The sequence below is a fragment of the Argiope bruennichi genome, chromosome 8, assembly GCF_947563725.1.
Source record: "Argiope bruennichi chromosome 8, qqArgBrue1.1, whole genome shotgun sequence".
In the NCBI taxonomy this organism is placed as follows: Eukaryota; Metazoa; Arthropoda; class Arachnida; order Araneae; family Araneidae; genus Argiope; species Argiope bruennichi.
The window spans coordinates 3,755,808-3,783,477 of record NC_079158.1 but is presented as its reverse complement, the minus strand read 5'-3'; the positions used below and the strand labels follow the sequence as shown (position 1 = coordinate 3,783,477).

The 27,670-nt window shown below is 32.1% G+C and overlaps 1 protein-coding gene across 1 annotated transcript in view; it reads right to left on the bottom strand.

Annotated features, from left to right (window-relative positions):
• Positions 1-254: 254 nt before the first annotated feature.
• The window catches only part of LOC129980923 (uncharacterized), a 138,776-nt gene continuing 111,360 nt past the window's right edge, over positions 255-27,670 (bottom strand). The window contains exons 9-22 of the mRNA XM_056091411.1: positions 24,299-27,658; positions 22,889-23,251; positions 22,651-22,778; positions 21,651-21,909; positions 20,569-20,709; positions 19,482-19,557; positions 19,343-19,389; positions 18,419-18,657; positions 16,820-16,945; positions 12,409-12,594; positions 9,266-9,546; positions 5,969-6,098; positions 4,808-4,894; positions 255-995 (exon numbers count right to left, since the gene is read on the bottom strand). Coding sequence (XP_055947386.1) covers positions 897-995; positions 4,808-4,894; positions 5,969-6,098; positions 9,266-9,546; positions 12,409-12,594; positions 16,820-16,945; positions 18,419-18,657; positions 19,343-19,389; positions 19,482-19,557; positions 20,569-20,709; positions 21,651-21,909; positions 22,651-22,778; positions 22,889-23,251; positions 24,299-27,658 — 5,522 coding nt within the window. The 3' untranslated portion in view covers positions 255-896. The remainder of the gene's footprint in view (positions 996-4,807; positions 4,895-5,968; positions 6,099-9,265; positions 9,547-12,408; positions 12,595-16,819; positions 16,946-18,418; positions 18,658-19,342; positions 19,390-19,481; positions 19,558-20,568; positions 20,710-21,650; positions 21,910-22,650; positions 22,779-22,888; positions 23,252-24,298; positions 27,659-27,670) is intronic.

Genomic DNA, 27,670 nt, shown 5'->3' with positions numbered 1-27,670 from the left:
TATTTCTACAAAATTCATAAAATGATACAATCATTTATATTACACAAACACTTGGAAAACAAGGGATAACAAGTTGTGAAAAAATATGTTAAAAAATTGAGTGTTATCGTTTTTAATCAAAAAGCACCGTATTCCTTTTATATTAATGTTGATAATGTGATTTTATCAAATATTTAAAATCAAATGAGACTAAAATGTTTTGTTTACAATATATTTCGGAAATACTTTCTATAAATAAACAAAAGCTTTGTCGAATTGAAACAATAAAAGTGAATTAAATAATGAAATTCACGTATAGAAATAGTTTCTATTCACTTAAAATGAAACTAACGAAAAGTTCCAAAAAAAATTTCTAAACAAACAAGCAAATTGTTTCTAAAAACATTTTTCATCGAAAACACACACACACACAAATATATATATATATATATATATATATATATATAGAATCTAATTATCACTCATTTGGCATAAAAATAGCAAGAAATTATTTTAAAATGAATATAAAAATTTGAATTGTTTAGTCGCTTAAATTTTTTGTGAACCTATAAAGATATTCGTTGCAAGGTCGATTCCAGTTTGAATAATCAGCAGATCAGACATCTATGTTATACTACCTAATTGTTAAAGCCATCCACTAATTCAATTTTTGCCTTGAGAAGTGTCCTGAAACCGTAACTGTCATTTTTGCTTAGCAATAGATAATCATTTCTTAGCACGCAACATTTTCAACACATTGCCAAAAATAGTTTGTTAATTCGTTGACGATATAATATATTATTGAAACCTTCTCTGCTTCGAAGCAAACAACCATTCAAGCGTAAGAAAAGCATCAGCAACCACTCAGAGCTCCATTGGCACACTTCTTCCAGTTTTGAGTTTCTCATCAGTTCCAATCATCTTTCATTGCACTCATCATCAAGACTAGATGGGTTGTCATAGCAATGGTATCCTCTCTGCGCTCGACGCTTTTTTTCCTTTCGAGAGGCGAGTTTCTGATAAAGAAAGGATGAAAAATCGTTAAGAAATACAGTTCACGTCTTCGAAAGTTTTTAACACAAAATGATCAGCTCATTTGCAACTGTAATATTTCTTTGATAACAAAATATGTAATCTCATTTCTTATAACTTTATTTATAAAAACATTGAATTTTTTTTCTATCTTTTTGTCTAAATATTTTGCTGTCGATTGAATTATTTCCCTTATCACAAATTTTAGCTGCTGTTCGCATTGACTTTTTTGCTCTATATCCAACAGAATGGTTCCTGATGGAACGGTGAAGAATATTCATTTTCGCGGCCTTAATCGGTTTAATCGTGAATCTTTATTCGCATAAAACTGAAATAATTCGTTACACTGCATTTGTGCGCATGATAGCTATTTCGTGCACCTAGTAATTTATATTGATCAAGACTTGAATAACAAGTAATTACAGTGATAATCGAAATAATTGTAACCTTTAACATTAAAAAAGAAAATCTTGTTTCCATCTCATTCTTTTGATTATATTTATATTTTTTAATAGTTAACAAATACAATATTAAAGTCATGATTTTTTAAAAATAAATTAATAAATTTTCTTCTTAATATGAAAACCAAGAACACTTCATTAAAAAGAAAGATATCTGATTAGAAAGAATTTTGCATTAACATTTTGTCCGATCCATTTCTAATGACTGTAAGATAAAAGCTTTCGTTATTTATAGCAATCGATCAGATTAGAAAAAATGCTTTAAAGCAGATATGAATCAGCAGAAAATTTTCCCTCCCCTTTTTTTTTCGTAAAGTTTTCTTCTTCATTTTCGTCTTGTCATATGGCAATGGAAACTTAGGATCTTTCTCTGCCAAGTTTGAAGTCGATACCGATCCGCACGCTGACTTATGATTTGCCCGGCTGACAACATTTTCGAGTCACTGTTTCCAAATACAGATACGCTAATATTTTAAGAGATGCTGAATTGCTCTAACAAAAATCAAAATGCTTCTTTCATCCTTACATTTTCTTAAAAACATATTCCTGTTATAATTTTTGAATAGACAAAAAAAAATCTTATACATTTTTAAGGTTTTGTTCAATATATCAACCTCCATCAAACGACCTTTTCGAATTTTAGATCGACACATGATGAATTCAAGGGTAAATAATTGCTTTAACTTTCAAAATTCCTCTGGGCTCTTTTTCTTTTCGAATGAGAGTTAAAAAAATTGGTTATTTTATTTATCTAAAGAACTTTACAGCTTTATATAAAGGATTATAGATAATATATTGTTCCATTTTTGCCCTTCATCATGTTTTACTATTGTTTGAATTTCATTTTCTACCTTCAGCAGCTCTTTAGAAATGAGATTTTTGGCGACCAACAAAACTCGTAATGTAGTGAAGCAAAGAAACGTCGTCACCTCAAGTTGCGGGACAAGTGTTATGCACCAGAGAAGTATAAATTATGTTCCGAAGAATAATTCCGAATAACTACACGAGGTCAAGGAGTGTTCATTCGTCTGACCACTCATCGATCATGTCAGCATCTTCACAAAAAGAATATGCTGACACCATCATAATTGCTGACATAAATCATTCCGGGGAAGATGCTTTATATGGACAGATTTATGGCCTCGAAGAGGAATATATTTGTGTATATATGAATACTATAGGTAATAACTCCTTACATGGATAGCTGTTAGAAGTAAGAAATAAGATCTGGGTATAGAGCGAGTAAGGCTTTTTTTTCACGATTTTATTTTAATCCGCCACAAAAAAATGGGATTTTCCATAAGAAAATTTGCAATCTTCGCTTTGTCTGAAAAATTCGCTTTAATCGCCATGCGTGTAATTTTCACGCAAGTGAAAAATAATTTGCAATATTTTATAAAATAAAATCATAAGTATAAAAATGCTACTGTTTGACTAAATCATAAATATAAAAAAAGATAAATTTTCATGAAATATCTTAACAGTATTACATGATTTCATTTTTTTATAACTACTGATAAAAAATGCATTCAGTTCATTTCTATTAATTTTCTGCTTTGAAATTATTTGAAAATTTCGTTAGAAGAGACATTGTACTTCTGCTATTAAAAAAATCACAAAATAGAAAAAGTCACAGTTTTCATGATCTTAAAATGTCGTTAAATGACTCAATTTGATTTTTGCAAAAACTAATCCAAATACAGATATTGAAATTTAGTAGACCGCCGTTTCGTTCCGATTCCGACCAATAAACGGATTCGTGCCCCAAATCTAAATCTACGGTAAAGCGTTATGCGTTGGTCAGTGGTCTGAAGTTGCGCACATTTTGAAGAAAAAGTGGATTGCGATGAACGAATCTCCCCCAAATCGAAATGTAGAAATGTTTTAATTCAGAAAGAACTATTTTGTATCATTACAGCCAAAATTCACCGGAAGGGTTTGTTCGATTCATCCAAATTAGCAACAAAACTGATAGTATTTCATGTTTTGAAACAGCTGTACATAACTCACTCTGCCGACTATTAAAAAAAAAAACTTTAAAAGTTTCAAGAAAGTGCTGCGTTGTATCAGCTGCAATTTAATGTCTGCCGCTTTTAAATGTCCATTCGCTGTGGAAACAGAACTGTTAGCTAAACACATGAGAAAGAATTGTGGAACTGTATAATGTATGTTCATCGACCACCTTCGACCACTTTCCTGTATTTATATTATAGAGAATCAGAGCATATTTCATCACATTCATTTTTGTTATTTTTCTATTGATTCCTGCATATTTTTCTGTCGCAAAACTTCTTATTTTTAATTTAATTTAGTTCTTCTTATTTTTAGTTGTCATTGGGTAAGTAACAAAAACTGAAAATGAACTAAAATTTTCATTTCGATTTTACTTCTTCCTCTAATTTCCGGTATGCAAATTGATTTTTAAAACACCAGAAATAAATTTATCTCATGCTGAAACGAAATTTACTGAATTTCGGACCATTCACTGAAACATTTCAAACTAAAATTACGGAATTCAGCAAATGAAACTTCCCGTTAATATAAAAATGGTAAAATATCTAAGTAATTATTTATAATTCAATTAAGTAATTATATTCAGAAAATTGTAATAAAGCTTTATCACGCATTTTTTGTTAAAATATTGTGATTTGATTCTCATATTTTATTTACACTATAAAATGCTTATCAAACTAAATACTGAAACATATGCAGAGTATCTCGAAAAGAAATCTGCAAATTTAAAGAGCAAGCCACACATACAGAAATTTTACATCGTTGCAGTTGAATATGGGAGCAGAAACTCAACTTCCGAGGAGGCTATCCGGCATTGACGTAAGTGTAAGAAAAGGATTAAATGCACGACGCAGATTTAATCGAATTTATTAATTAAAAATAATTCTGTTGCCCAAACAGAACGTGAATATCTTCATAAAACTTTGGTCTTTGAACACTTTATTTAAGCTCTTCAAACGTTTGCAGTTCTATTTTCTGTAGTCGGATTGATTACGATAAGTCTTGTAATATAGTTATTCATGCAAGTTAATGTATGTAATATGGTAAAGTAGTATCTGTTAAATCCGTAAGGCACATTTTTTTATGCATTTTCTTCTTTTACTTCCTAAGAGCTCTGGGTAGCGTTTCCGGTTCCATGTTTTATTCCAAAAATGACTCGTCTCTTTGTGCCCAAACTGCTTTTAAAGTTTGTTAACGATAATTCTGGGAGAGCTTATAAACATTTTTTAATGTATCGAAAATTTTATTTTTCATCTTTATTTAAAATAAAATTTTTATTTAAAATATCCGTCTGAGTTACAAATGAAATATATCGTACTTACTTCGTAGCTCCTAAAAGAAGTATTGTGAAGCAAGGTCTCGCTGAAGCTCATGCTCATCAAGTCTTCCGCTTCGGCTATTGATTGGGACTAAATGAGAAAAATAAAAACAATCATTTTGAAAGTAAGTAAATGCTTTTATAGAGATTTTTTTTTTGGTGTTGAATCAAGAAGAAACTAAAATGAATTTGGACCCCCCCCCTCACAAAAACCATGACGCATGAAAATTGTGACATCGATAAAACAGAAACACGCCAAACTCGAACTATTTCATTGTTTTCTAATGTTGGCTCCGAAATAAATGATGCGGCAGTGGCGACTGTTGAACTGAAGATTAAACTCTCAAGCAGAGAGCTGAACTTTTTCGGTCTGAATACTATTGTCAGAACTATTTTTGACTGATTCTTCAAAGATGAGCCAAAAGGTATGAATAATTTTTAAAAAGAAAAGTCGTGAGATGTAGTTATAATGGTATTGAGTTAGACGGAGAGTGGCAACGATGATGAGCTATATAAGCGTTTAAAGGAAACTTGTATTATTAATCACGAGGAACGTGATGAGCAGGGGATACTATTTGCATGCCTGCTGAGATGGACCCAAGGAAACTTCCTCATAAAACCAGCGGAAAAGCAATACAGATGAAGATATCATCGGAAAAGCAATCCAGAGGGATTGACTGCATTGATATGAATATTATTAATATTATATTTTATTAATGAAAGAAATGCGCTGAAAACGAGACAAAATTAAATTAATTCTATGAGACAACTTTAATCCTCTTTGGGTTGCTACGCAAATGGTCAAAATAAATTTCAAAAAAATATGTGGCAATCTCTTATTTATAAATTGATAAAAGGTATATTGCATAGTCATAAAGATATTTACATAAATAAAAAACGTAGTTTAAGGTGGCTTTCTCTATTTTCTAACACGTTAAGATAGCTTGCCTTATAAGCTTTTCGAATAAATGTCTAATTTTGTATTATTTACTTTATAATATTGCAATAAAAAGATATATTATTTAAATTTGGTAGATTTAACATTGGTAACATTTAATCTTGGTTAACTTTAAATGGACAACATGCGCATAGTGTTTTACCATCTGTCCGAATGTATAATCTCAGCTAATGCATAAGACATAATAGTAGTTTGACTAAGTCTTACATCACTGGTGAGTCTTCGAGTCGAAGCCTGTCTTGATCCAGGAATGAGATAATCAGAGGATACTGGATAGTTGCGCAAGGAAGCACGAATTGTCGTTTCATCGCAAGATCGTCCAGTTTCAGACCAAATTCTAAAAATATATAAATAATGTAGGTATTAACACTTTAATGGCCGCTCACGTGTATTTCATAGCGGAACATGTATTTCATAGCCATAGTTAGTGTCCATTCACACAATATGTGTGTGTGATACTACTGCCGAAGGTTATTGGCCAGTACTACACATTCTGTGTGATAATGGATGAACTTAAACAAGTTTTAAAAATTATTCTTGAAAAATTTGTCGGTTCCTGAAAACATTCGATTGCGTAGACGTGTAGTCATTAAAGTGTTAATTTGGTAACTAAGAAAATGTTTCAGATGTGAATAATTTGCCAAACACTTCTTTGGTGCCATTTTAAATACAACTATCGACAAATTAAAGACTGGTAAGTCTTTATAAACATAAATGGTATTATTTGTATTTATTAAGCTAATATTTTAAAGGCAACATTTTATCAAAATATTTTAGAAAGTGTACCGAGAAATTCTTTGACTAGTTCTATAGAGCGTAACAAATTGCAGTGATAGATTTTTGCTTACGACGATATTGATCTGTAGTTGACTGTAATCGTAACCAAGGCAGTATGCCAAGTGTAATTAATGAACTAGCATCAGAACGCAGCATAGTGATTATTTTTTATTATATATGCATAATAATCTCCAATTACTTCGATGTAAATTACCGATCAGATGCCATGATAAACTCCTGCTTACTCACTGATTTGGTACCCTACTTCAAGGAGCTTGCAGATCACGCTTTCTGCATCTATTGTCATCATTTATTGACGCTATTACACAAATATTGATACGATTTGAGACAGGGGTTGTACACGATAATGGAAAAGCCTCGCTGAAAACAGTGACTTCCATATGTGATAGTATAAAAAAAAATTAAATGCGTAACTACGAGCATTGTTGTACTGCATTGTTGCTTATAGTCTCAAAGGTGTATGCGAGTTAGTGTAAATCATTTTCTGCTTGATTTCGTTTCGGGTGAAGCTAAAATGAGAGTCTTGTCAGAAATCTACAGAGGGTAGATGGTTGGTGCATCGGCAACTACAGTGACACAGCCGTTACGGGTATCAATAGGCACAGTGTCGAAGGTCATGATAATATATAATGATTATAGCAAAACGACATCTGCTAGAACAAACTGTGGAAGAAAAATCAAACTCATTGCGTAAGACAGCTTTGCATTAAGGAGGATTATGACCGCCAGAAGGAAGACCACAGCAGAAAAAGTCATTGCTGAACTGAATGAATATCTACAGAACTCAGTGTTACCCATACATTTCGAAGGGAATTGCATAAACAAAATATTTGGAGCACAGCTGCAATCACAAAACCCCTTGTGACAGACGTAAATTGAAACAGCGAGTGCAGTAGTGCAAAGACTATAAAACCTGAACTGCAGATCAATGGAAACATGTCTTATTTTCTGATGAATTCAGTTTCTCCCTATTCCCCACCACGATGCGGGTTTACGTATGGCGAGCCCTCACAGAAGAATACAACTCAGACTACTTCCTTCTTACACTGAAGCATGGGGAGGGTTCCTTAAGATTTGGGGCCTCATGTTGGGGTTTGGAGTAGGTCTCCTCCTCACACGGACAGGTTACTATCATTGTGTCACTCTTTTGACTGAGCAACTACATTCTACGTCGGAGACACTGTTTCCGTCTAGAGATTGCACCTATCAAGATTCAACGTAGTCGAACTGTTCAATCATCGGGAACATAAGGATTCAGTCACACACCTTCCATAGCCTGCTCACTCACCGGAATTGAACATCACAGAGTCCCTGCGGTCTGTTTTGGAAGATAAAATGAGATCCCTTTATTCTCCTCCTGCTTCTCTCCGGCAGTAAGAAAAGTTTCTATATGAGGAATGGTACAATATCCCACTTACCATCATACAGAGCTTGTATATATCCATTTCAAGAAGGATGCAAGCTGCTTTAACTGCCAAAGGTGTACCCACACCATATTAGAAGCAAAACACTGTATAGATTTTCCATTATTTTGGGCAACACCTACAAAACGCAGCGTAAGCATTGCCGCCCCCCAGGTAACCATTGTCTACCATATGCACGTATTCATCAAAAAATCAGAAATCTCAATTATTCAGATATTAATATCATATGATGCATTGCCTTAAAACCCTCAAATCATTGCGACGACATATAAAACTCTATAAAATTTTTAACTAAAGCTTTAGATTAAACTTATTTGATATTTAAAAATCTATGCTTCCAATTGCAGAAATCCTCATGATAGACTCGACAATTTCCGCTATCTACCCCACTTGAATATCGGATATATATGTACAAAATGCTAACGTACGTGGCACAGCAATCACCCTTATTATATATTATCAAATGAAAACAGTCAAATGTAAATAAATTAGAACGAAGTATACGAAAAGATGATGCAAACAAATTAGACAGACGTATACAAACATTTCAGACTACTTCACTGAACGTTGTTACAGCTAACTAATGGATCTGAAAAATAATGTTAGAAATGCTTTGGATAAGGCCCACCAAAAATTTATTCACTCAGAGGAAGAAAGATGTAGAAGAAATAAATAAATAAATAATAATAATAATAATAAAAACACCAGGCATCAGAGTTTAAACGGGCACGAGAATAGAATTAACTATTTCAGATGAATAATCGCTTTTGCTTGCAGAAACTGAGAAAATGTCTTCCGAAATTACCATCTCATATAAATGTTTTTTTTTGTGTGTGTGTGTGCGTGTTACATCTTAAACTAAAAAAAATGTGCTTTTTTTAATTACATTAATTTTATTTATGTACTATGTTCTTTTAATTTTAAATGTAGCGCACAATTTGTAATAATTCTTAATGTTACGAAATTCAGACTCATACATCAAAATATTCGATTGATTGCTTCTGCCAGTTTTAAAAATAAAACTAAGAATTCTTTCTTGGACCCTAATTCCTATTTTCGCTTCCATTTTTATTTTGTTGAATGCCTTATAATTTGTTTTGAATTTTTCAATTAAATTCATATCAAATAACAAGGTAAAAGTTAAGAAACATGCATTTTAAATTGATATTTAACAACTCAAAGCATCAATAATTTGAGCAAACAATCTGGTCACCAAAGGCGATTAGTTTATTAAACAAGTTACACATAAAGAATGAGCAAGAGATTACAACCCTAAACTAACCCGTGTCTCGCTATGGTAGACGAAGGTGCCATGCTGACTTCGTTCAGCAGTGTACTGTGTGCAGCACTACTTCTATTCGTTGACATCCACAACTCCGGCTCCAAGCTAAATCGGTCCAAAGCACTGTGGCATCGACTGGCTCTCTCACTCAAATATTCGTGTCCGCTGCCAGCATGAGCTGCTCTGGAACCCTGACTGCTGGCTGCAGACAGACGACGGTTGCGACCAGTTCCTGTACTCCTAGCTGGCGGTGGCAATCGTGCGTCTCTCAATTCAGCCAACTGTAAGAAAATAAATAAACAGTTAAAATCGCGCAAAACAACTTTAAACTATGATTAAGGGTGTTAAGCAGTATGGGAAGTTATTACATGTTAAACTGTATGATTAAGCGTGTTAAGCAGTACGTGCTGTTATTACGTGATGTCTTTAGTCACTATAGCATTGCAGCATTGCATAATGCCTCAAGACTGCACGAAAAAATTGGGGATCTTTAGTTTTGCTCTACAGTTTTCTGGTGCAATTCTAGTCCCGTTACAGGTTTTATGTTTTATACTCCTATTACACCTACTTAATTGGAATCCTAGTCGAGATTTCCATATGAATCAAACTGATTCTTTGTAGAATTTTTTAGGCTAATGAATGATTGCAACTCCTTATTCTTGGAATGATTTTATTTCATTTCGAGTCATTTTTCTTTCGGGGTGATACGCTGACAAGTTGATTGCTTTCTTTACCACCTGAGCTAGAGTAACTGCTGTGCCATTGAAGTCCTGCCATTTCTTATTCTTTCCCATTGAAAATCTGTAGTCTATTAATCACGTTGAAGAAAGTTTCGCTCTCTCGTCTTTCTTTAAGAGATGCTAATTTTATTGTTAACAATGGACCTAGATGGTTAAACTAAGTGGTAATACCTAGTATGGTATATCTAGATGTTTAAACTAGGTAGCAAATCTTATCTTCTATCAAATTGTGGGAGGAATGTTTTCCTATAACTTACAGACAACTTTAAAAAAAATTCGTCTTATCTTGGACTTAATTGAATACTTTGTCAAAGTATTTAAAAATCACATTCATCATATGGCATGCTGTTTAAGTATTAAAAATCATATTTTAAACAATTCATAATTAATGGTCTTGACGGTTAATTCTCGTTATTATCTGAATAATTTGCAAAAAAAAAAAAAGTAATTTTTTAATTTTAATTTTATTTATAAATGCTTGATTTTTTTCGTCATGGTATACGATTAATTCTCAGCGATAGAAGTCCACATGCTTTCTTCTAAAATTATTTGAAGTTATTTGATTTCTCTTATTTCAGTATTCAATATTTATTCGCGGAATATTCAAAATTATGTATGTTACACCTCATATAAATAATAATATAAAAATGAGTGATCCATTACCAAAAAAGTTTTTAATTGATTTCTTAAAGTGCGGAAACTTTTTTGATTATAAAAATCTTTCAATAATAAAAATGATTTCAAATTTAAAGAATAAATCAAAACTTTAAAAACAAAAGAATCGCATAGAGGGCATTGTGATACCATCTTCAAAACTAGAGCAAAGTAAAAATCCAATATGATCCAATGATAGATCAGAATACGAATGTGATGCACGATTTAAAACAGTTTCATTAGTGAGGCAAACGGAACAATTTTGAAAAAAATAAATCAATGTATATATTTTGTTAATGAGCCTGGATTTTAATAATTTTGTGATGTTCATATTTTCAAGCAATTTCATTCATTGAAGAAAAAAACCACAATTTTGAAAATAATAATTTGCTGCATCATTTCAGATTGTAACTCAGCATTTTGTTTCCTCAATATTTTTTAAATAAATGCTAAATTTAGACTATGTTTGGGAAGACAGGCAACTTTGAGAGTTGTTGTGTTTACATTTCTTAAGCCAATAAATGAAGGTTCAGTTTGATCAAACTAATGGCTTTTCATTTAACGCTTCCTGTACTTCTTTAAAATCTAAAATGCTTGTTGAAATATTCAAATCAGCAGATATTGAAAAGGAACTGAAAACAAGAAGATAAAAGTAAATAGAAATTTCGGTAAGATATCATGGATAATACAAGATTTTCACATAGTTTCCATAAAATCTTGATCATTGGAATTTAATCGTCATTTCTGATTTCTAAACTTCATAAGCATTTTTGTTTAAAGAAAATAAATAATATTTTGCTGCCTGCGCTGCATACATTCATTATCAACGTTGTTCATCATTTATCATGATATTAATTAAATAATGAATACATAATAAATGCAAATTAAAGAATGACATTACCTAAATAAATACAAATTAAAAAATGGGTCCACACACACACACACAAAAAAAAAACTGGTTTAACTTGTTTTGTCAAGGTTAGAAAATTATCTCTGCGTCTTCTTTTAGTTTGAATACTTCAATCAAAAAGTTCACAGAATCAGTATTTTCAATGCTTGTGTTCAGGCGATGATTTGATAAATTTTGATTTCTTGATCCAGTAGCTTTTTTATCAATTGAAATTATATTTAATAAATTATCTATCAATTTTATAAAATACTGTACTTTATTGCTTCCTCATGTAGAACAGGAATACATTAAATTTGATGAAGCCATTGAGAAATTTCATTTAACAATTCCAATTTTCTCCTTGTTGTTGTTGTTGTTTCTAATGGCACTTGCCATGGACAAGCCCGCTGTCGAAGACAGCCGATTTAAGCCTCAAGGGGAAATCCTCTTGTTTCAATAGTAGCGCCATCTAGGGCCAAGAGTACGACTTAGCTACACACACGTCACAACCCTTTTTACGGGGTGGACTTCATTCACTCAACCACAGATCGTAATTTAGACCTGAATCAGAGAACGATCACCCCTGATCCAGTACCCCCAATGGTATTACTTTCGACATGGAGGACTTTGTGACCACAACAGATTTAACGCGCGTCAGTCACCAAGCACGCGGAATTTTCTCCTGCATGCTGTGAATCACTCGTTCTTTCTGTTTATTAAGATATAAGGAAGATTTAATTGAATGAAATCAAACTGATTTGTTCCTCTGTTGTTGTAATATTATATTTGAGTCAAATGTAATAAAAGCAGTTTTTTAAAAAGCAGAATAAATAACTATAAAAAAAGTGGTTTGCTTTTACCTGAGTGGTGCAGGTGTCGTAAGGCATCTGATCCAAATGACAGAGGCTGCCTTGGCGTCTAGGCACACTGGGATACAAAGAGGAAGCTTCGCAAATCAATGACTGAGTACTCATTCTTCTTCCTGGAAGGGTAGAGAATGTGGAACACACTTCTCTTCCACCTTCTCTACTGCAGTCGAATATCATCTACGGATTGGAAAATTAGATCAGAGAAATGCAAGGAAAATTTTAATAAATTAAAACAAGAAATGAACAATATACCGTTATTATAATAAGTATACTTTTAATCCTGTTAGTTGAGATCCTGTTAGCATTAAAACAATAGTCTAATTTCAATTTTTTAATTTCTATTTTTTATTGGTAATATAATATTTACCATTTAATAAACACTTATGAATTTTATATCTCTATTATGTTAATCATAGAACATCAAAATAATTTTCTAAATACTTTGAGTATGTAAAAAGTAATTTTTGCATTTCTTCTAAATGACATCATACTTAAATTATCAATTCACAATTGAGAATAAAGATAAATTAAGAAAATAAAATATGTTAAAGAAATTTGACATATTTGTTACATGCATTGAAGATTGTTGCTACATACATACACTTTAACTACTGAAACCTGAATATGTTACCGCAATAATTTCCTGTATTTCCATATGTGGATAATTTTTTAACATTAAATACTGAGAAATTTAAATTTTTAAATGACATTTTAAGGCAAATTAATAGGATTTTTAAATATAATAAATTTAATCAGAACAAACAAATATATTTTCTTAATTTTTTTATTTTCTAAGTTATATATATATATATATATATATATATATATATATATATATATATATATATATATATATATATATAATATGAGAGAGAGGTAAGTGTGATTGAACCAATGATTATGCATAAGGAATTATTTGTGACATTACGAATAATCACCGGCGATTACACACAATCACTGGTTTAATAACGTTAACGGTAGCACACAAATATCTTTTGGATTAAAAATATTGAGATGATGAGTTTTTGATTTCGACAGCACTGCACTCGAACCTTTTTAGAAAGTAATTTTTTTGTTTTGTTAAGTGGCTGATTTTTTCTCTGTAAATCGAGAAGTCTTTTTAAAAGGTGAATATGTAAATGATGTAGAAATATTTACCTCCAGTAACCAGTCGATTAAAAGAGTCGAACATCCTCCACCACGATACCAGTCCACATACTTTTCCCTTGGTAGAGTTGAGTGCAAGAAAAGTGCCATCACCCGATTGGTGCGCTGAAGTTATGCCATCACCTTCCAAATCGTCCAATCACCCGATATATCAGTTATTTCCGTCACCATATCCGTTACATCATTCACATAGCATGCATCATAGGAGCATTTAGAATGTAGAATAGTAAAAATACTGCTCAGGAAAAAGGATTCTACTCTGTTTCCATTATACAAAGTTATTCAAAAATATGGACTCAATTTAATTAATTTATATTTCACGAAATATAAACTGTTTGAACAGTCTACATGCCAAAGGAAAAAGGAAGGTCCAATGATTTGTTTATCACCTCCTGGGCAGTGATTGTTGCGTAAATGGGCTAGGGTACTAGCGCCAATAGGCGTCAATGGAATGGTCGTATGGGGAATCAGGACTTGGTTCTACTCTTCTGGTCGCCGAGATTTCTTGATATCATGCCGCGGGACGTGTTAAAGAGGTTGCTTACGTCCCCCTGGCCAGCCTGCAAAACCATGTCACTACTACGGTGTACTCAGTAACAAACGCTTTTCGGCGCGTGTGTTTACAGCTTAGCTGGTTGTTATCGTACAACAAAGGCGAAGGGACACATTGAACATTCATAACGCGTTTTTAAATAAGTTGAAGCTTCCTCTTTACAATGGCATTTAAATTGTTCTTGTCCAATTTATAATCATTAGATGCAAATGAATTAAATTGGGCTCATCTTTTTGAATAACCTTGTATAGTGGAAACAACGTAGAATATTTTTTCCTAAGCACTATAATTTTTACTTATAGTTAACATTATAGTTTAATTTCATATCATACTTTAAAAGCTAACAAATATCATGATTTAATCGAAATCATAGCAATATCTAATCTGCTCTCCGAATAACCGCGTGAACCTGTCCGAAGTAAACGAAACTACATATCACGTAGACCAAAGCACAATACATTGAATTCAGTTGATTCTCGTAAACATGAAATTACTTTAAATAGTTCATACGTCGTTCAAATTGTTTTCAACAGATGGATAAATTAGAGTTAATAATAAAATTGAAATATATAACTGGAAAAAATGTTCAAATTAAAATTATAACTGTCATATTTTGCAAAAACATTATAAAAATTATGCATACGCCAACTCAGCTTTCTTCTAACTTTGGGCTTTCAGCTTCAAACATAATTCAGAAGCATTAAAAATATGTGAATTATATTACAATGATTTATTATACCTTCCTGACACTTCAGAAATAAAAAAAAAATGATCAATGATTTAAATATAATTCTTTTTCAGATAAAAATAAAAAAGACAATGATTTTAATATTTATTATTGTTTTATATATTAATAACATTTATCTGGTTTTAAAATTTTGAAGTATCGACAAAAGTCCATTTATTTCACTCTGCCCGAGTATTCGAAGATAAAAACTTTAGGTGTATTATTACGATACGGTAATATAAATTGAAGATTTCAAGTTTCTCTATTTCAAGCTTGGGAATATATATTAAAAAAAAGACTTTTAAAATGAAAATTATAGATTTTGTATTGAGTTTCGTCAAAAGTATCAACTATTTCATGCATTAGTCGTATCAAGTTACTTGACTTTTATTATAACTTTGATCTGAATGATAGAAACCACACCCATTAAATATTAATATAGTGCATTAAAAATAATACGCGATTTAGTGTCATTAATTCCTTGGATTCATTAGAAAATACTTAGCATTTCGAAAATACATAACAAATTAGGAAATCTATAGCAAATTACGTCTATTTTAATTTATTTTTTTCACCTTCACATTTGAACAGAAGAAAAAAAATTCTCCATGGACTCCATTTACAAATCAGGACTAATAGTAAAATAAATAAAATGATAATTTCGATCTATACACCTCATCAAGCTACACATTTTGTGAACGTCAATAACAGACATCCACCAACGCCACAATTTCATGAAAATAGGGGAGAACATTTGAAAGAAAAGAGCATCCACATACCAATAATAACAGAATTTATTAATTCTAAAACAATGGCTTTTTACATAACCTTTTCAGATATAGTTTGAGTTTCAAAATAAACTCAGCATACAAATTCAAAAATTCAGCATGCCATTTTCAACAGCTACAGGTCATTCAGTAACTGATTTTATTATTTTAAATACTTGCGTAGTGTCCTTGCAATAACAGCTCAGATACAGACCACTTTTTGCATTGATTCACTCGACTCCACTTAGTACTTAAATTACACTAAATAATTTCAAGCACGTACTAACACAATGTGTAAACCTGAGAATTGAATGTAAGTACAAAATATTTGCGTTGAAGCAGCTATGATAGTTTATCTCTCAGTGATAAAACTAGGTCTAAATCTTATGTATTGGTTATGAAGATTCAGCTGCATAGTATCCATACAATAGTTCCCTTTCTGTGTAAATAAGTATTCAAACAACTTCAGAATGATGGTGCAGATTAAGATATTGTTAAAATATTTTGGGAATTATGTTTATATGAATTATTTATAGCTAGCCGAAATGTATAAATTACCTGAAGAATTCCAGCAAATATAACAATAATAAAAAGATTAATAATTATTTTTCATGTGAAATTTTATATCATGCTTAATGTTATATAATTTGCTTAAGTGTATAACCAATCTATCTCTAAAAAAATGACATGTATGTTTAAACTTCTCGATCATTAAAATTTCGCTCATTTCAAGAGTTCCTTTTTGTCAAAGTTCTGAAAACAGTGCAATATAGTTTAACTATTTGAACTTCGACTTTTACGTCATTAAACTATTTAGAAAAACTTAACAAAAATGCATACTTAAAAAAAATGCCAAAATAATCGCTTTTTGCGTCTAAATATACTTAACAGAATATTTACATTTAAGAAATACGTATTCATAGTTTAAGAAACCGATTTCGTAAACATTGGCATCTCTTTGGCGCGTCATTTTCCACAGAAATATTCATTCGCCTACATTATGAGAGTCACATAACATCTCAAACATTCGCCATTGAATGAAACTTTTCATCTGAAGGCGGATGAAAACAGTCCCAGATGGAACGCTTGGCGTTTTGTGTAATGAACGAGGATGAATATTTAACGTCCTAATGGTCACCACCGGTCCATTTCTGGAGGCATCCTGTAGTTAGGATAGGGTGCGTTTACCTTATTTGGATGACTGTGCTTTGCCCTGGGTATGAGCACCGTCGGCACTTGGAAGTCAGCTGAAATGTGATCATCAATGCTGTCGTTACGGCGGCTTCGTTTCATCGTTGAATTGGCATGATCGTCCTGGAAAATAAATTCACCCATTATTGCCCTTCAGATAGGGAATCCGCGGACTCTTAAGTCATTTGATCTAGATCAAGTTTCCGAATTTTGACAAGGGCAATTTTTATCAACGAATCCTAAAACATTCATCATCTGCCATACGAGGACAACTTTTTCATATTAACACTATGAAGGAAAATAGTTTCAATTGGTTTGCAGTGATATTTAATTTTTGCGAGCTTATTACTGAACTTCACTTGTTTCATGTTTATAAATGTGAAAATGCTTTGATTAATTTTTCACTCATTTTCTGTTAGAAGTTACTTTCGGTTTCTGTAGTATAGTACTGTAATGAACTAAAAGAAAAGCATTGAAAAAAAAAATTAAAGATCCTGTGCAATAAAAAGATATTTTAAGACAATTTTCATAGAATTTATTACAGCAATAATAGTTTATAAAAAAAATGCAAAAAAATTATTTTGAATTCAGAAATTTTAAATTTATCAAGATTTTTTTTATTGTATTCGAGTTTGTCATTTAATGGATAATGTAACATCATGTCGATTAAAAGGAAATTAAAAGAGAAATATTTCATCAAGTCTATAAAATTCTTATTTTGCTTTTTTTTTTCAATAAACAATATTAACTTTAAAGACACGAAAAAAAAATGCATCCTCAGAAATAAATATATGGATGTATAAGTCTGATTAAAGTAAATAGTTTCGAAAAATTATGATTTACTTGAATTAATTCTCATTTTCAAAAAATTTAAAGTAATATCTTATGAGCATTACAGTTTAAAGTAATTACAATTAAAGTAATATCTTATGAGCATTACAGTTTAAAGTAATTACAATTAAAGTAATATCTTATGAGCATGAAATGTCTATTATATCGCGTTTAAAATGATATACATGTTTAATTTTAGAGAAAAAGTCTTCAGGACCGGATTCTTTTTTATATTTTTTTATTTGTTTTTTTTTTATTTTCCTATTAACTTGATTTTAATACTTTTGTTTTATTTTTAGAGATATATATTTGTATTCGTAAGCGCACTGTTTGAAAGGAATTGCAAATCTTTTCTTAGATTAAAAAAAAATTACATTTTACCCCCTTGAACAAGAACAAAGAAAATTAGATAACTACGTTTTTCCTGTGATGAATAATTACTAAAAATAATTTGAAATAATTTATTATACTGTTATTTTTAATCTCATACTGAACGTATGAAATGCTAAAAATCAACTTTCTGCTCTCTAAAATAAGACTTTAAAATTAAAAATAGGAAACATAATCATGAACCATCACTAAAATTCTAACAGGGTTTACAATAATATAACGTTAAAAAATTTCAGAAAATCTTATTAAATTAATTGCTCTGCCCCTCTTTTCGTACAGATTTATTCAAAAGTCGAATTTAAGAGACGAGCCATTTGAAGCTTTAAAACCGAATCAGATCGTTTATAAAAGTAGAGAAAGAATTGTTTCTCTCACCCCGAAGCCGTCGTACGCGTGCGCGGGTGGTCTGTGCTCCCCACTGCTCTCACTGCTTGAATCCATTATCATGGCTTTTCTGTCCAGTGTCCCAGCCATAGGGGGCACCATGCCCTTGAACACGTTGTTGGGCTTCGGTTTCTGGGCCCGCTTTTGTCTTAATTTGCGACACCCGCACAGCAGACAGAACATGGTCAAAATCAGTAGAGCTAGGGCAATGGGAAGAGCGATGGCCAGTACTGAAAAACACAAAGAGGCTTTTTAATGATAGAGTGTCGGTCGCCATTACAATGCTTTCCTTGTAATTGCATAATAGAGATAAAAGTGTGTCATTTTTTATTATATTAATATAAAGCGAAATAAGGATGTATGGAAAATGGGGTATATCTATATGATGACCCAAAATATGGATGCACACTTTGAATTAGTGTTATATAAATTATTAATGAAAAGTATCTAAGTTCCAAAAAATACAAATCGGCAATTCGCAAATTCAGATCGATTAAGGAAAGAGAGTGTGCTAATATATATATATATATATATATATATATATATATATATATATATATATTCTTTTAATTATATGGATCGAAATTATTACCAGGGACAGACAGATTTGATAACTGATAAAAGCATGACTGATAAGCTGCATGTTTTCATTCGTAATTTAATAATTATTTAAACTGCACATATATTCTTGGGATCTAATTTAGATGATAAAGTATACGATAAGTTGCAAAAGGGAATTTTGCCAAACTTTTGTTGAAATTTTAAATGTATTTTAAGGAATATTAATCATTTATTCTTAGGGAAAAAGTTTCAATTTATGTGTATGCATAGCAACCGATTGGTTCGTATTAGTGAGTACTGATTATCTTTCATTGCGTCGCACTTATTTCCTAGTTGAAAACTAAAGTATCTTACCCAAACCATTTATTTCACATTGTTTTCCGAGATACATTCTGTAACACCTATATTTGGAAAGAAAAATTTCGCATAAGCATTCGAAACAACACAAGAACTAAAGACTGAAAACTTAAACAGCAAATGATCATGTTTTTACCTGCAGAATTTGTTATCATCTTCAGTCATTATACAAACGCCACGATTATTGCAATAATCACAATCTTTGACTTCGCCTGTAAGAAACAGTATTATTACATTATTAACATATTATCACTTTTTTCAAAATAAGCAAGCTTGAAATAATAATTCTATTTTTCAAATGGACAGAGATAACTATTTATTTGAATATGTAAACTCCTCATCCTAAATATGATTTTTTTTTACACTCACCAAGATAAATTGCATCCATGAAACAGATGATAAAAAACTTGTGAATTTATTCGAAAGAAAATCATTTCTTTTGAAATGAATTTATATTGACTACTTTATAGAGTATATGGTAAAATATATTGCTTTGCATAGTGGTCCTTCCATTCAGTTAAGCGTTAGAATGATTTTGATCAAAAGAAATACGGAATGAATCCAATTTCATATTAACAATTGAAATAATAGAGAAGAAATGAAAGAGCAAAGTAATATTTTTAATGAGTCGAATTTTGAGATGAAATTGCGTTTAGAAATCATGTCAAATTTAATGATGAATGTGATCCTAAAGTGTATAATGTGTAAAGTATAGAAACATTTATTTTTCGAAATACGAGTATCAGTGTCAGAACATGCCATAGGTGTCATTTAGATTTTTAATAACCCTTATGGCATCTGTTATTACTAGATTTTTTTAGTAGATATAAAATTTATATTAAAATCTTATGCCACAAGTTTATAATTCTTAATAATTTGTTTATGCTTAATTGAATCATTCTCTTCAAGTATATCATTGCTGTTTTATGAAACAAAGAGCAAATCTACATAATATGTAATAAAAATAAATACCAAGGCTTTAAATCTTTTCTGATTTTAAATTGGTTTTTCAATCAACTATTTATGGAATTAATCAATTTATGCATCTTCACTGTACCAGATAGTTTATGAAAATAAAATATTTTATTCAAATTCAACTAGTTACTTAGCCAGTTGGAAGCTCTTTTTTTATTTAATGCAATGCCGCATTTTTTTTTTAAAAAATAATTGACGATTTTTAATGTTTTATATCAAAGCTCAAATGAAATACTTATGAAGAATACCTGAACAAATTCTTCCAGGCAGAAGTGGTTCGAGATCTTGATATCCATCTTTGCATTCGCACGTGTAAGATCCAGGCAGATTTATGCAAAGAGCACTTCGGGAGCAATCGTTGAAAGTGTCATCAAAGCATTCATCGAAATCTACGAAAGCAAATAAGCGTATGCATTGAATATTAGAAAGCACATTAGAAAAAATGTTAAATTTCATTTTTTTTTGTAAAATATATTAATTTACTTTATGGTTTTATTATGATTTCTCTTTAAAATTACATGCAAAATATCGAAAATTTGTTATTGCGAATGTATTTGTAATTTGTAAGTATTCTATCTATTTCTCATATAATAAAGGAAAAAAAAATTATGATACAAATATATCATAAATTGGTTATTTTTTTCTGGATTAATACGCGTTTTTTCTAGAAGGTCCTTTGCTGTTTGCAAGTGTCCGATATCATGAAGTGTTCCTTCGTGCTAGGTGGGTTTGCTCTTTGGCGGCCTCATCAAGTTTACCACATGGCCTCTGGCTAGGGAGGGTATTGCTTGCATATCATAACTTGAGCAGAAACGTTAAATGAGTTCATTTATAATACGCATCATATTTTTCAAAATATTTTCTATTCCGTTTTATTTTATAGAGATTCTAATATTTCAAAGTTACTTCTGCGGTTTACGAATAACTAAAATTTTCATATGATAAAATTGTCGCTATAAACTAATGTATATTTTTTTTCATGATTCCGAATATTTTACTATACTAATATTTAAATTAATTTTAATAATACAAAAACTATAATTAACATATTCTTAATTCTATGATATAAATATAATTACTACTAATATTTTAATAAAAAATAGATTGAATTTTATTTTTTATTGGAATTTTTAAAACTTAGCTATTTTTTAGTAATTCATATGACGAAAATGTATATAAATGATGTAAAACCGTATCTGTATAGCAAATTTATTTGTATGGAAAATAATGTTTTATATAGTTACTATAACTTCTACAAAAACAAAAGCAAATCCTTCATACGTTGGTTTGGATATGTTCTGATGTATAATGTTATGCTGATCAATAATACCTTGAACATCCTCTACTCTCTGTATGATCGGGCTAACCAGCGTCGTATTTGCAAAATCCAGCTCCGATGCTGCTGCCTCCAGAGATTGGGCGAGTTCCTCTTTCAAGAATTCTTCATTGGCAGCCTTTTCTCCGCGAAGCTGAACTGTGAGATTCACCAGAACACCCTCTCGTCCGAATCCACGACCTTCGTGCACACCGATGACATTGGTGCTCACGTAATCATCACCGACGCTGGATGTCTTATAAGCATCGTCCACCTGCAGAGCATGGAAGAAAAGGAATTAATTCACATTATGTGAAATATTTACCAAAATTTTTTCGACATCTTAATCAATCAAGTTTGCAGTACTTTAGTTTAAGACAAAAACTCTTGCATAATAATATGTTTTATGTCATTGTCCGACGATTTATCTTGTTTTTATTCGGAATTGACTTTTTTTCTCATATAAAAGTTCTATTTAAGACAAAAAAAAAAAAAAAGACTCTATCGGTTTGAATAGAAAGGTAATTTTGCCTGTACTAAGAATTTTCTGTAGAATTGCACCTTGAATATAAATATTTATTTTCAAGCAAACACATCCTAGTAAAAATTTTTAGTGAGAACAGAGTTCCAAATTTTTTTTAGAACTCTATAATATTTTAAACAGAATTAAGCGTTATTATCATTTCTCTTTTTATACCATGAGTTCAAGCAGAATAAAACAAAATGTAAAAGGTTATATATATTTCAAAATCACCAAACTAGCTGTAATCTACAAAGCTAAATTTATTATCACATTTCTGCAAATAACTTATAACTGCATTCAACAGATTTGTATTTTAATTTTTCATAACCAAATAGTGCACTTAATATTCATTAAAATATTAGTTATACATTCACTGTAAGTATTAGTTTAAGGATAAATGAACTATTTTTAAAAATGAATGAAAAATATTACATTTTATTGAACATTTAAATTCAAAGATAAAATTTATCCTGAATTATTGTAAGAACTTACAGCTTTTCTTGCAGTTGTTGTTAAATTTTTATACTCATCAGACAGATAGTTACTGAGTTCCGGTTGGTAAATAATATCGTTTCCACCCATCTTCAAAACACGCACCACGACAACATAAGACTTCACATCTGAAAAAGGTAAAAAATATTTTATTTCATTTTATTAATTACAAAGTAGAAAGCATTGTGGATTATTAGTTCTGTAGAGAAAGTAAAGGTGCCAAAGATCGAATACTCACCTCTGCATTCTTCAGATCCCTCGGTCTTAAAGAATCCGGGTCTGCATTGACAAGACCATGATCTGTCTGGATTCTGTTTGCAAACCTCTTTGTTCTTCAAATTACATTCTCTTGGGCATCCATCTGTAATCGGAACCAGCGTTTTGCCCGGTTTCCTGAATGTCTTCTTTGTAGATGATGGTCGAGGAGGTGTTGGTTTAGGGGTTGTTGTTGGAGGTTTAGTTGGGAACAATTTTAATGGTGGTCCAGTTCGAACTGGTTTGGGAGTGGTAGCTTCGGTTGGTCTATTACCGGATTTGAAAAGCTGTATAGGTTTCCTTGTTGTAGTGGTCTTGGGTTTCTGACTAGGAGGTGCAACAATTCCTATAAAAATTTTATATGCATGTGAAATGTTAATCAAATTAAGAAAATAAAAAAAATGCTGAATTTCGTTTCTAAATAAAATATCAAAATATGAAGAAAACAGAAATATACATATATTCTGGATTTTCAGTTAATTATATTTATTTCCTATCTATTAGGTGCTTTCATGTATTTTAAAAAGCTACATCAATTGGTAAACATGCGAAGTATCTATATAAACGACAATGATTTGAGGTTTTACTAACTTACTATTACTTTATTGTTATCATTTTGAAAGTTTTCCATTTGGTATTACTTAGTTATTCAGTGTATAAAGACCCCAATCATGGAAAGCTCCAAATTGAATTTTTGACATGCATTGCTTTTTTTTGTTTGATTTGAAGAAATCTGCTGATGAAGCCATATAAGACACTTTTAGAAACTTATGGTGATGCTGCTCTGTCATATCCCAGTTGCTGGTTTTGGTTTCAACGATTTAAGAGTGGTGATTTCGATGTCAATGACAAATAAGGCCTGGAGAATCAAAAAAATTCGAATACAATCAATTGAAGACTTATTGGACGAAAATGGGGAAAAGTTGCAAAAAAAAAAAAGGCGGAAAATATTTTGATTGATGTATATTGTACAAATTTTTGTCAATAAAAGCCTTTTTAGAGTAAAAACATGATCAAAATACATGCGAGTATCTAATAATTATTACATAAAACGCTATTAAAAGAATTTTGTTTTCCATTTTTAACTTCAAATATTTTTTTATATAAGCTTCATAGAAGATTTAGGAAAAATTCGGTGATTCTTTAAAGATGATCGAAACGGACAATTACAGATTCTAAATATAAAATAAGCATAATAGCAAATCATTTGGTTTTATAAAAAATTATAAATGCCCTCTAAATTTTAATTCCGCAAAATTAATTCTATTATACTCAAGTTTCAAATTGCAAACAGATTTTTGAGACGCAAATTCCTGTAGTATTGTAGTACTGAAATTCTTCATTGCTAAGATCAGTGTCGAGTACAAATTAAGTCATAAATTAAAAATTTTACCTCCTAATCCGAGTTTTGGATCTTCAGTCGCAGAGGTCGTCGAAACTCTCGTAGGCTGAAGAGCATTAGTTGGAATTACCAATGTCCTAACCACTGTTGTTGCTATAGAGTTGAAGATTAGTGTCGTTGTTGTCACCGTAGTAGTCGATTCCGATGGTTGCAGAGACGGAATCACTTGCACCGCTTCCGTGGGTTCCGGTTGCGTTCCCAAGATAGTTCTTGATCCAATAATTGTTGAAACGAATGTCCTCGGTGGAATGGTAGTTGTCAGGACTGATGTCACTGTGACAGGGGCACCTTCTGTTTGATATACGCTACTTGTTGTTAAGGTCAATGTCAATGTGACACTTTCCACACTTGTGACATATCGTGTACCAGGGCTTGAAGGTTGGCTGTTATTTTCTCCTGGAGCTGGGAAGAATATGGTAGTTTCTCCTGAAGAGCTGCTTGTAGAAGATGTGAAAGGGGTATTGGTGGTACTTGATTTAGATGTTGCTGGGAATGTTCCAAAAATTGTTGTAGCTCCAGAAATATTTATTTGATTTGTGCCAGGTGTAAAGAAGTCTTCCGGAGAATCGAAAAATATTGTTTCTATTCCAACAATCGATGAAGTACTGATTGATCCTTGAATATGTTTCGTTGTAAGTGGAGGAGGTTGACGAGCATCAGGAAATCCGAAAAAGATAGTTTCTAAGCCAGTAATCAAAGATGTACTTTCAGTAAGAGTAATGCCTGGTGTAGCTTGTTGATTTTGATTGTTTTCCTGATTTGATACACTCCCTTGTAATGGTGGCTCATCGAAAGAACTATGGAACCTACCATCATTTTCCGAAATATGAATTGTAGGTGGTGCTCCATTTTCGGTGCCACTAGGTTGAATGAATATTGTATTAGAACCAAATACAACACTCGTGAGTGTAGTATCAGAAATATTATCTTTATCAGAAGTTGTATCACCCTTACTGCTTTCCTCTGAATACTTGCCTTTTTCTTCTTCCTTGTACATTGGTATAAATCCAGTAAGAATTGTGCTAGGTTGTAAAATTCCTCCTGGTCTGATATTAGATGGGGCGACCGAAGATTTAGTAGTGCGACCAATTGCACCAATAGGTATATACACCGGTTCTTCAGAATTACTGACTGTGATCCCTCCACTTGGTGGCTTGGGAGGAGGTTCATTTGTTGCATCCACGGGATTGGATGAACTATTTTTTGCACGGTTACCATTGGCAGCGAATAGGTTAACAATGTCTTTAATGGTTTCTCCCAGATTACCGACCAAGTTTGTATTTGTCAAAACATCTGAAAGGTCAATGACAGCACCTGGTTTTATTCCAAGAGTCTGAGAAGATCCTGACTGGTACGTCGTTGTTGGACGAAGAGCCAGATGATGTGTTGCTACATTAGCATCAGTTAATCTAGTTGTAGCTAAATCAGAAGCTGAATCTCTTGCAGATGACGGTGTTGATGTTTCACGTGGGAATAAAGTTATCCGAGAAACACTTGTTGAAATTGAGGAGCGAGAAGAAGGAGAATAAGGTCTAAACCTTCTGGAAGACACAGTGCTTGGTAAAGATGGTGTCGCCAATTCTGAATTCAGATCTGAAGATGGAGAAACAGGTTCGCTAGTTGTTGGAACAATAAAATCAGTGAAAAGAATATGAGTCGCTCCATTTGAGTCAATCGTTGGCGTTCCAGTAAGAACAGATGGTTTGTCTTCTGAACTCTCTACCTTAGTACTCACTCCAATTATCTTTACATCTTCATCAGAATTAGTTTCAGTTTCAGATTTATCACTATCATTTGTATTTAATTCTGGTGTCTCTGTGGCACTGAAGGTTGAGCTAATGGTTGATGTAGGTTCTATTCTAATTTCAAAGGAATCTGAAGATGTAGACCTAGGGAATGTGGGTGGCGAAGACGTAGTTTGTCGAGACACACTATCTGTTGGCGTAGATTCAATTGTTACATACTGTGTAACAACGGTCTCGCTATCACTAATGATTGTTTCTGTTCCTCTGAAAAGGGTAGTATAATAAGTGTACGTCGTGTAGAATGTCAGAATTTCACTGCCTGGTTTAGGTGTAGGTCTTGGTTCCTCAACTGATTTTGTATCAATAATCTGAGTTTGAGATGTACCTTGTTGAGTAAACAGATCACTTGGATGGGACGTTGTTGCACCTGGCACAGGAGCAGGAACAAACAGAGTGATATATGAAGTTGCAATTTCTTCTCTGCTTGACAGTATTGTGCTGGAGTCAGTAAACAGAGTTGTAAAATACGTCAAAGTAGTATATTGTGTTCGAATAGAGGGCACCAGATCTTGGAAAGTAGGCTCAACACTGGCAGATGAACTTGTTAAAGTTTCTGTAAAAGTTGTTCTACTTGGAGAGATGAACGTTGCTGTAGTCGGATCTTGTGGCTGTTTAACTAATTCTGTTACGACACTTGGAGCGACTTCCGTAATTAATGATAGTACAGATATGTCATTACTGAATAAAGTAACATAATGTGTATTCGTCGCTTGAATGGTTCTGGTGGTATAAGTGTCTTGAGGCGAATCTTGATTATTGCCGATAGTCATGGTTATAATGTCGGTGACAACTTCTTCCAAGGGTGAGACTATTGATTCAGTTCCTCTGAAAAGAGTAATCTGATTCGTGATTGTTCTGTATACGGATGTGACAGAAGTCGTTGACGACGGCTCTGGGACTTGTGGAGCTGATACTTGGATAGCTGGGACTTCTGGCAATGGTATTTCTGTTGTCTTCACTTCAGATGTTAAAGTTGCTGCCGGTGTTGGCGTGATAGTCTTTGTTATAGTGTAAGTTTCTGTAGAAGTAATAACTGACGAATGCAGTTCTTCTAGAGGCGTCACAATGCTTTCAGATCCGTTGAAAAGAGTTGCAAAGAATGTATGAGTAGTGTAAAGCGTTGTGCTGACCAAATTTTCGCTTGTTTCTGTAACAGTAATTGGTACGTTTGTAGCTAATGTTTGCGTTACTGGTACGGAATATACGTTTGTGACAACCTGTTCTGAAGTAGAAATTGATGGTGTACCTTCAGAAAAGAAAGTAGTAAAAAATGTGAATGTTGTGAAGAAAGTTCTTGGCTCATAGAAGGTGGTAACATCTTTGTTCATCATTAACAAAGCGTCTGTAACCATGGTTGGACGCAAAGTGAGTGTTGGTTGTGATAACTGAAGCAGTGAATCTGAATCTCCATCTGAGGCCATAATTAAGGAAACTCCTTTTGAAACTTTAGTGATAAGATTTACCCTTGGTCCTACACTAAGTTGATTATTAATTACTTGAGGTCTAAGCGTTTGTGCAGTTTGTCGTGTATCAGCCACAGGGGAAACTGAAAAATAAA